The sequence below is a fragment of the Sturnira hondurensis genome, unplaced genomic scaffold (genome assembly GCF_014824575.4).
Source record: "Sturnira hondurensis isolate 20B ecotype Veracruz unplaced genomic scaffold, ASM1482457v3 Scaffold0013063, whole genome shotgun sequence".
Lineage (NCBI taxonomy): Eukaryota > Metazoa > Chordata > Mammalia > Chiroptera > Phyllostomidae > Sturnira > Sturnira hondurensis.
This window is the reverse complement of record NW_028085694.1, coordinates 3,054,779-3,065,682: the sequence shown is the minus strand read 5'-3', so window position 1 is coordinate 3,065,682 and position 10,904 is coordinate 3,054,779. Positions and strand designations below refer to the sequence as shown.

The window sequence follows — 10,904 nt, the reverse complement described above, 5'->3', positions numbered from 1 at the left end:
AGATCAGCCCCTACTGTTTTTCCTTAGGAACACAGAGCGCAGTCAAGGAGAGTAGGACCACAGGGCTCTAGGAAAAATACGAAGTTATTGGGCTTTAGGGACTGTCTTTGCACCGCAGATTCATACCATATGGACTTAAACTGGCATCCACTGTTCAAGGAGCCAAAAGAAATCATGATACCGAGAGGTGGTGTGTGACAATCTCTTCTCACAGCAAAAATAATTTCAAGTGCTTAGCAGAAACCTGGGAGAAGGGAAGTTTTTCTCCCTTCACAGGAGGGAGAAATACAGAAGTGAAACAGCAATTTGAAAGTCCCTGCGTTACCTACCTGAGATACAGGAAATTTCCCTTTTAAAAATCACGTGGCTTCATTTACTTCTTGGTTGCATAGTTCAAAGCATGAACACTTGCTTTAACTTGGTGAAATTAAGAATTAAGACTCACACTTCACTGTTTACAAGGCCTTTCATTTATTTCTATCCTCTGGCCTTTTCATGGATTTCCTCAAACCGTCCCATCTCCACCTCTGAAGCCATTCTGCAGAACTCCGACGGCTCCCCAAATCGTACTTCTCGTTTGGTCGTCCCGTCGCCCCCAGGCCCGTGCAGCTTTCAGATGGAGTCACCAGCATGCCAAGCACACGCTGCTCCTGCAGCTCAGCACGAAGTGGCCACGACAAGCAGTAACAGTTGTCTTTGCACCCTTATGTCCTCTTCACGTGGACGCCTTCACCACTGTGTGGTCGTGGGTAGCTACATTCCCTGAGTCTGCGGCAACCGCTTTGGGCTGCGCTCAGTTCGGTGGTGCAGAGTTTACAACGGACACTGAAATGGACCTGAATCCACTGACAGGAAATGGCATTAGTAATAATAACTGCTTTTAAACTAACAGAAGTGACTAAAGTTTTTATGCCCAAACCAACAAAATATGTAACACAAAGACAGAAACTGAACAAGCTAAGAGAAACATGGTCTGCAGTCCAACATTGAAAAGCCTCCAAGAAAAGCAGTTTCACAAATTATGAAGAGACTGTCCTACCTTTTCAAAAAATGAGTTGATAAAGTAGCTTATGAAAATACTGATTTCCATTTTTAAGTAGCAGTACACTGTAGTATTCACTCCACGTCATCATGAAATGTAGTATGATGTCAGGAAGGCTAAGCCCACTCAGGGGGTGACCTCCGAAGCCCAGCTTGCCTTGGTTTGAATCCTGGTTCACCTCTTTCCTTTCCATGTGACCAGTCTGTTCGGAACTCAGCTTCCTTGCCCATGTGAATGGGGGTGCTCACACTGTACTTAATTAATTGACTCTAGAGCTCACACTGTAACATCTCTGAAACCTCTGGTCTCCAACAGCCTCAGGCAGGGCCACGGTCCCCACACGGTTGTTATCACTTGTGCATACAGACACCTGTCTGTTATGAACGGACAGCTGCGACCCTTTAAGATGTTGCTCCACAAATCAGTGTCCTGATGGGGACACAAACCCTTTTGCTGACACATTCTGATCAAGAAAAGCAGCATCCGAACTTGCAGAACTCTGACGAGACCCGGAAGCAGTGGCGGAGCACTTCCCTAGGGACGGCCGCCTTGAGCAGTCTCGCTCATGGGCATCATCAGGTCCAGTGGGAAGTTTTAGGAATACCTTAACTAGTTTTATATTCTTCTCTTTATAAAGCACAGCACATAAAAATTTGTCTCCATACTGTACTACATCAGTTCTACACTATGTTCTTTTTCATATTTTAATATCTCAAGGAAGGGCGTGCCACGCAATTGATTAAGCCGTGTTCTTGGTGGTATACAAAATGTTGTGTCTCACCATTGAGGGAGTTTTAGATTGCTGAAATACAGCACCCAAAGAGCTCTTTACATATAGATAAACATTCTAAATTGAATTTTTAAAAAGCATTATGTCATAACTCCAGGGAAGCAGCCCTGACACTTTGCCCACTTGCATGTAAGTTTACAGTAAGCCCCAAGTAAAACAATGGAAATCTATACAGAATTATTAGTTCTTACTTACATGATTAATTATATCAAGATAGACAAATTTAACTTGCTTTAATGTAGGCAAATTTTTAATTTCTGTCCACTTTACTATGGGGTATTACTATGTTAAAATAATACCCCTTTCCTGCATTTTATTTTCTCGCCTCAAATGAAATATTAATGTATAGTCAAGATGGGGAGACATGACTGAGATAAATGTCTTCGGCAAACAGCAATAAATTTGTCCAGTTAAAAAGAAAAGCAGTCATAACTTAATTGGTAGCATTGTTTTCTTTCTTAGTGTTATATAAAAGGCACATTTTCTAATTAATGACATTTTAGATTTCATGAAATACTGCAGTGCCTACCTCACCGGATTGTGAAGGTTCAATGATAAACAGTCATGTTGTGCTTAGAATGGCGCCCAACTTACGCTCAGTCCTACGTTCTCGGCCATCAACATTATCTTCTTTGTCGGGGGGCTTTGCTACAGACTGAGAGCTAACGAGCTATCAGAAAGCCTAGTTCTTTGTTTGTTTGTTTGCTTTTGTTTTCAACCTAGAGAACTTCCCTACTCCCCCCACCTCATCTCAATAGCCTACCTTACTTTATGCCAGAAACTGTGCTTGATACTGTGATGATACAAATATCAATCACAGATTTGGCTTTTGAGACCAATTAAATACAGAATTTTATACTAATGATATAGACAGGAAGAAAGATAATGCCAGGTACAGAGAGGAATTAAGAGCAGAAAAATATATAAGCTCCATCACTTATCATTTACCAGTTTGACCTAAGAATAAGATTTAACCTTTATGTGCCTTAGTTTTCTCATCTGTAAAATGACTTATAGTAACCCTCAATAATGTGCCTGAAATAACACGAACCAGTTCCACTCTTCACCTAGGCCCCGCTGACAAATGCAAGTGGGCTCAAATTCTTAACTCTTGGTGAAGGTGAGGAACAGGAAAGCCGAGGGGAAGCCAGGTGAAGAAATGGCAGGCTGTCTCAGGAAATGGGGGAGGCACAGGGTGGGTTTACCTCAAATCAGATTGATGAAATGGGCATCAACAGCTTGGGAGATTCCCGGACTCACTCTGTTATCTTGGAAATATAAGTCGGACATAGGATTAACCCAGAGTTGTCCCCACTGATATTTTAACCGGAATGGACATCTGCTACCAGGTTGTGCCAGTCTACAGAATGGGTTTGGGACCTACGGCTAGATGCTAGGAATTCCCGGATAGCTGGTTGTGCAGGCTCACCCTGGACCCATTTCATGTTACTGAATTTTTTGTATTTACGGTAGGACTACATTGTTGCAGCTATTTCTCAAGATTGCTGTGAAAAATCTTAAATGAGTTGATGTATTTAAAGTGCTCAGAGTGGTGCTTGGTATTTAGTAAAGTATTTTTACAGATAAATATATTTTAAAAGATTTTATTTATTTTTAGAGAGAGGGGAAGGGAGAGAAAAAGAGAGGGTGAGAAACATCGATGTGTGAGAAATACATCGACTGGTTGCCTCTCCCATGCCTCCAACCAGGGACCCAGCCTGCAACCCAGGCATGTGCCCTGACTGGGAATCGAACTGGCGACCGTTTGGTTCCCAGGCTGACGCTCAATCTACTGAGCCACATCAGCCAGGGCTATATTTAGTAAATTTTTAATACATACTAGTTACTACTCTTATTGTCAGTGTGATATTAAAAACATTCAACAACCAGAATGGCATTAGCATTAGCCAATCAGGAGACACACAGCACGAACATAACTACGACTTCCACATGGGAGGATCACCATGGTTACTGCTCAAGCTGCCCCTTAAAGGGCAGGTAGGGAGATCCCCCACACACGTGGGTGTAATGAAGGAGACGAAAGGCACATTGTGGGGAAAAAGCCTGATACATACATGGTAACCTTCATGCTGTTTTGTGACTGAAGCAAAGGGTGAAAATTAAAGAAAAAAAAGAATGCTGTCAAATTAGATTAGGGACAAGTCACTGAGGGAAAGGGTTTTGATAACTTTATTTGGCAAGACAATAAAACGCAATGGTTGAGTTGTAACGTAGCTCATCAAAGGCTAAAGGATGCATTTGGCCACAAGGTTCAAAACGAGTGCTATCTACCACACTGGAATATGGAAAATGATTACATTATAGTTCACTCTAAGAACAGAGGCACACACACTTTAAATAGCTTCCATGGACCAAAGATAAAATATGTTGTAATGGTGTACAGATTCCCAGATTTTTACTTAAGTTGTCTTTAAAGCATTTTTGAAGCATTTCCCTTAGTACGATCTTGATTTCAAAATCAGTATTTCTCTAATGTTGGTGAAACTGCAAGTTTCCAAATCTGTGATGGGAATGGATGGGTGCTACGTGCATCTGATCAAACCGGGAGCAACATAATGTCAAACACAAATGGAAAGCAGTTTCTAAAAGCCCACAGTGGCAACTGAAAGCAGTAATGGCATCAAGTAGGAATGAAAATCTCCAGTTAAAGCCAATGAGGGTGTGTAGGTTAATTCTGAATTTCACTCTTTACATAACTTCCAATCAGAAACCTCTTGCTACTCAAATCCAAACAGCCTGCTGTGGACATCCATTACTTTTTGGTCTCAGTGGCCACCTTTCCTCCCTTGCACCCTGTTTGATTCCTTTTCCTGGTAATTATTCCCTTTCCTTGGGGGAAACTCCTCTCCTGATCAGCTCAGGGATGAAATGTGACCCAATCTGAGCAAAATCAAAGTTTTCCCCCAATTTTATATAACTTGCCATCACACTCTGGTTATGATGACATCATCTACCATCTGTCTCCCACCCCAAAAAGAGCATCCCCAAAGAAAGTGTACTTAGACAAGAAAACCAATCTGGGAAGAAAAAATCAGAGGCAAGTGTAAGAGATGGAAGGATTGGTTCTGTGGGCCTGGTCGCGCATGGACTTCCTTGTATATGAACCAACGAACTGCCCTCAGGCTGGCACTAGTTTGAATTTAGTTTCTGTTACTTGCAAATGGAGACACAATTGGCTAATAATCAAAAGTGCACAGTATCTACCTGAAAATAAACACATTTTAATGCAGTAGTGTATGATTAAATAAAAGCAAACTGGTATCCTTGTTTAAGCAGCCCAAGTGTCCATCAGTAGATGAGTGGATAAAACAACTGTGGGACGTTTACACAATGGAATACTGCTTGGCTGTAACAAAGAAGAACATTTTACCCTTTGCAACAACATGGATGGACCTGGAGAACATTATGCTAACTGAAATAGCCAGTCAGAGAAAGACAAATACCATATGATTTCACTCATATGTGGAATCTAATGAACAAACTGAACTAACAAACAAAATAGAGAAACACTCATTGATAGAGAGCTGGCTGACAGCTCTGGCCAGGGGGAGTCGAGGACTGGAAGGACTGAGTGAAAAAAAGAAAAAGAACTCACAGACACGGACAATGGTGCGGAGACTGCAGTGGGGAGAGGCACGGGCGGGAGTGAAAGAGGGTAGAGGGGGATAAATGGTAAGGGGAAAAATACAATAAAAATTATCTAAAAATTTAATGACTAACATGAAATCAGTTACAACACACTTGTATATGTCAATCAAATCACACAAAATGTACAAAGGACGTTTTTTGGCATCACAGGTACATGTTTACCATTTTACTCTGCACCGTGAAACCTGAACCCACCACTTGCTTCAGAGAAACAAATCAGCTCAGCTACACTTTAGATTCTTAAGTATTTTTATATTTAAATTATATAGTTAAATTTAAATTATATCTAAGTTATATTTAAATTACAGGCTTAAATGATAGTAATCCTCTTTAATTTATATTTATAATATGAACAGGTGCAAGCTTTGTTTACTATAATTTATGGCTATTAATCCCATATGTAATAATTAACAATTCTGAAAGGACCACCTTGTCTTTGAAATCATTGTTTAATAAATAAAGGAGGCCAGGTGAAGCGTTTCTCCTTTAAAAATGTGAGTCATGAACAAATTTCAGGCGCTGCACTTAACATTGGTCAGGGAATTTGTTTATGCATCAGAATTTGTCAAGAATCCAAAATGGAGAAGGTCTCTAAAGAAAAAGGAATTGGGTCTTACTAGCACGGCTCTCAATAAATTACTCCAATTTCACCCCTTCCATGCAGTTGACATGGTTATTCACTGAAACACATGTTTATGGTAAGTCCTGAGGGAGTAAACATGCATGTTACTCAAACGAGCTGATAGTTATGTTTAAGGGAACTGTGCTAGTTAAATTCTTTCCTAAGGGATAGCCTCTAATTGAAAAGTCTAATAGAATTCTAGGCAATAGAGATGGCAAAGATGCATTATTAGATTATTTAGATGTTTTTTCCCTTTCTTTTTCCTTCTTGGCAGGGGAAAAGCACAGGATAAGTTCTTTGGTCTTTGTCCAGTTTTCTATTTAAATTCTAGAAGGGATGGAACTCAACACTTTTCTTGGAAATGAGACTACATCATAACAGATTTCATTGTCAGGAAATTCCTTTCTGCTCTGATATTCAGATCACATGTTCACTTGTGTACTTTACCCCACTTTTCCCAATAACAATTCTATTTATCTATTGATACACTTTTGATTCAGTTCATCCTCTTTCTTGTCTGTTTCAAAAAGACAAATTTCCCTTTTAGATTAAATACGAATCTCGTGAAATGCCATTTAGTTGTCTCCCCAGTAATATTGTAGAATGACACAATTCTACACAAATTTTTTACTGTGTGAGGGAGAAGGTTCCTGAGGCTGCTTGAGGGCGTGCACATATTTCAGATGGCAAGGCCTTATTCCCCATGAATCCCATTTCCACTGTCACTTTTACACAAGGGTCTTTGTGGCATTACTGTCTTTAGCTTCTCTTCTCCAATTTCTACCTCAAGTTATATGTATTTGTGTTCTACAAGTTTCTCCTAGACTCATCTTCTCATTATGTTTTCATACTTCTAATCTTTCTAAGTCTCTTTAATTAAAGCTTCTCGCTTGCTTTAGGTCTAAACTTATTCCAATTATACACCAAAAATGAATCTCACTCATGTCCAATTTTATCTTTGTTTTCTTAACCATTAAGTATACAGATGCAACACAGATGTAGTAATCCTTTTTATAGTCATGTTGCAATTTCATAACTGTATAAATTCCAATAAAACCAGGAACATTTAATTTTAATATGTGAGATCATAATGTATACAGAGCTGCCATAAGGTATAAATTAAGCCAGGTATATCATAAATACGCATGTATATTCCAACAACACTAAAGAGTCTGAGTGTTTCTTTTAATTATTGCTAGGTGTTTCAAAGCACAGCATGAAACTGGTCACCACAACACCCCTGTGGCATAGTGACAAGAATGGGTGGAAACAGGATAAAAGGTACAGAATTTACAGTTAGACGCAGCTCGTTATGTGACAAGTGTGACCAGCTCTGTGAGCGTGGATGGATCAAACAACAGTTTGGAGCTGCTGATTTTCCGAACCAAATATAAGAAATAGTAGCAAACTGCACTGATTCAGCCTTTGCACAGGACATCGTACCAGGTGCTACCCAAATATAAAGGACCCATTCAGTCATTTCAAGAGGGTAAGTTGCACGAAAGTCCCAAAGGCAAGAATGGGCAACTGAGGGTGAGGTGGTGTGTCACAGCCTTTTCACATCTTTGTGACTGACACAGGTAATCCTCGGATTTGGTTTGCATCAAGACAGAAAAGTTTTCATCCCACACAATTCAGTACACTAAAAGCCAGAGTCTAATTAAAATAAGCACTATGCCAATCAGGTGCAAAAGAGGGGTTGTTATTAGGAATAAGGACTTTGTAAGTGAATGCAAGAGGTTAGAAAATACATCTTTAAAATTTTTTTAGGTCATTTAATTGCTTTTCAGAAAAACAAAAAATTGCACCCACCCACTGACAATTCCCCAACAGCTGGTCAATGCATAGTCTTCTGAAGTCTGGGCATTTTCTTCCCCCAGAAGCATTCAGGTTTGACTGCTAGTGTTCTTGGTAGATTCACTTTTCACTGAAGAAACAAAACAAAACATACAGTCAAGTGTTTATACAGTTTTTGTTTAGCCTGTTCTGTTTTTCCTCTTCTCTCCTACCCACAGCATTGCTCACAAGCACAGACAAACCATGTCATGTCCCAGGCAGCCAGGATATATGGTTCTGGCCATAATAAATACAGAAATGATGTCTGAAAGTGGCAATTATATTTGTGAGGTAACATCCTTCCTGACTGTGTGGAAGACTTGGGAATGGTCGCTCCAGTGTGGTTATGATCCCATACTTGCACCACTGAATAGATCACTATTATCACAGAGACTGGCCAAGTGTGGTTGGAATAAATTTTTCCATGTGTTTTTTTAAACTTAAAATTGAGAGTCAATATACATTCAGTGAATGTGGGCTAACAGAAGACTAGCTAATGGTCACCTCTGTCCTTTGACAGGAAAGAAGACTTAGAGCAGAAATGCAGTTTCCTTAAGAGAACTGCCCTGACGAGAGCAAGCAAGTCTACGATGACTCACTAAACAGAGTTCCTTGAGAATAGAGACTGGGCCTTTCCTCCGTAGAACACTCCCCTAGTGTAGCCTGTTTGCTGAATCAATATAACTGCAAGTCACTCTATCTTTCAGTTGCTGTTTTTTAAATTTGCAAAATGGGAACCAGAGTGAGTGCTGTATTTATTTCATTGTATAGTGCAGCTAAGAGGGAATAATGTACAAAAACACTAGGAAAATTAAGGTTAAATGCAGATGTTGCTTGACACTTATAGCCATTGATCTCCACTGTGTAGATAAGAAAAATAAAGCTCAAAAAGGCAGAGTGAATGCTCAAGGGCCCAAAGCTAATGAGACCTGGTGCTGGAAATCATAAGCCTGGATCTTGCATCACATTCCAATTGCCAAGTTCTTTGGGGTTTGCTGATAGTACCTAGATTTAAGATTGTACCAGCAACCAAAGTGGTGTTTACTGAATTCTTTTTATGAGAAAGGGCTTGAAATAGCTCCCAATCCCTGTGGAATTTTATAAACTCTAGCAGAGTCCTCCAAGTGTCTTTATGATATTACAAGTTAGTTGTTTTCTCTTCTGACTTTCTCAGCACCCGATGCAAGCTCTAAAATAGCACCTACTGCACTGTAAAGTTTACATTTGTGTTCCTGTACCTAAGGTCTATCCCCATCCCCCCACCCATCACCTCACACAAACGCTGAAAAAGGAAGAAAAAGGGGGGAGAGATAAAGGAGGAGAGAGGGAGGCAGAAGAGATGAAAGGACCCCTTGGTCCAATGAGACCGACATGTGAGTAGCTGTTATGCCTTGGTATTTTTTTTTCCAATTCAAATAATAAATTTTGGGTTGGATTCCTCCTCAAAGGCAGCGGCATTTTCTAATTCCGAGTTATCTTAGAACAACAGAGAAATATTATTGTGCTATTATTTTTAAATGAATGGGGCTTTGTGTTATTTGGCATTGCAGTTTGCAGAAGACTTTTCCCTTTCTTTAACACTGAAGTTGCCCAGTTTTCTTTTTTTCATAGAGCTCCATTCTTCCCCCCAAGACTGAAATGCAGCATGCTTTTGAGTTATTTGATCTACTAATTAATTTTGGCAAATAAGAACCCAGGAAGCACGTAACACTATTCTGATCACTTTGCACAGGACCAATACGAGATGGGTGGATAGCACACCACATTTCCAGTCTAGTGGGCTACCTTAACTGCTTAATCTTTTATAGTCAACTTTTTTCATTCCTTAAAAAGCAAACAAAGAAACAAAACTTATCTACTGCCCATCAATACAGGCAGACTTTGGAAAAAGTAAATTACGGCAATCTATAATCATAACAAACATTATAACAACCATCAACTGTGAAAACTACTGAATCCCAGCCCAGAAACACATTTTTCCAAAACGAGAAGAGAGACACCTTGTGCTATGAACTTAAGATTAAAATCCAACATTCTGGCTCTGGAGAGAGAAAGAATTTCAAGGCTTTCCAAAGAAAATGTCCTGTTCTTATATAACTTCCTTCTGCATTAAGGGACCACCCTGCAGAACATCCAATGGTTGTGAAAAGGTACAATTAAAAAAAAAAGACACCTCAAAGTGCTTACACAAAGAAATGCATGTACAGGAAGACCTGGCATTATTTTTAAGGTACGTGTACGGAGGACGTGACAACACGGGTGTTGCCCTTCAAATCCTGTCTGATCCCCTTTAGTTCTCTGCCCCAGCAGTCCTGAACGATCCTGTGCCGAGAGCACAAGTCACTTGTGCTTCCTGTAAATAAGTTGAACATCATATACCTACCAAAAATTAGCAAATTTACTTAAGAAGGTTCCAAGTACACTACAAAAGCAGCCTTTTCTTTTTGCTTCATTACAGGAAGCCTTACTTCAATGTGCATTCCTAAACAAGGTGAAAGAGGAGCTGTGTGTGCTGTGTTTATTTACACAGACAGTGTTTGCCCTGGCTTGTAACCCACATTACTCAACAACTCTCCCTGAAACCAACATTTAGAGTGAAGGCTATGTGAATTATATTAAGAGAAAAGTAAGATTTTTATACAGCTTGAAAAAAACTGAAACTGGTCATTTAAAACTAAAATTTCTAATTTAATTTGAGAAAACAGAATATTCTTGATCAAACTGTGAAAAATATAAAGCCAAGAATTGACGTCAAAATTCAGAAATCCACAATTGATTATTAGAAACTTCACATTTGCTCATTAAATATCTACTTTCAAATTGTGGCACTGACAAAATTTGGCCACCTGGGAAAAAATTTTTCTCCTATTAACTTTTGCGAAGAAAAACAATGCTATTATATACATAAACATAGAACATCTTGCAACAAAGGTTACTGCCTGTTA

The 10,904-nt window shown here is 39.5% G+C and overlaps 1 protein-coding gene across 3 annotated transcripts in view; it reads right to left on the bottom strand.

The window, feature by feature from the left end:
- Positions 1 to 5,545: 5,545 nt before the first annotated feature.
- The window catches only part of ZNHIT6 (zinc finger HIT-type containing 6), a 63,151-nt gene continuing 57,792 nt past the window's right edge, over positions 5,546 to 10,904 (bottom strand). For 2 of the 3 annotated variants that reach the window (XM_037060935.1, XM_037060936.1), the window contains one exon: positions 5,546 to 8,050. In XM_037060935.1, coding sequence (XP_036916830.1) covers positions 8,010 to 8,050 — 41 coding nt within the window. In that variant the 3' untranslated portion in view covers positions 5,546 to 8,009. The remainder of the gene's footprint in view (positions 8,051 to 10,904) is intronic. The other variant, XR_005068651.1, reaches the window with a different exon arrangement.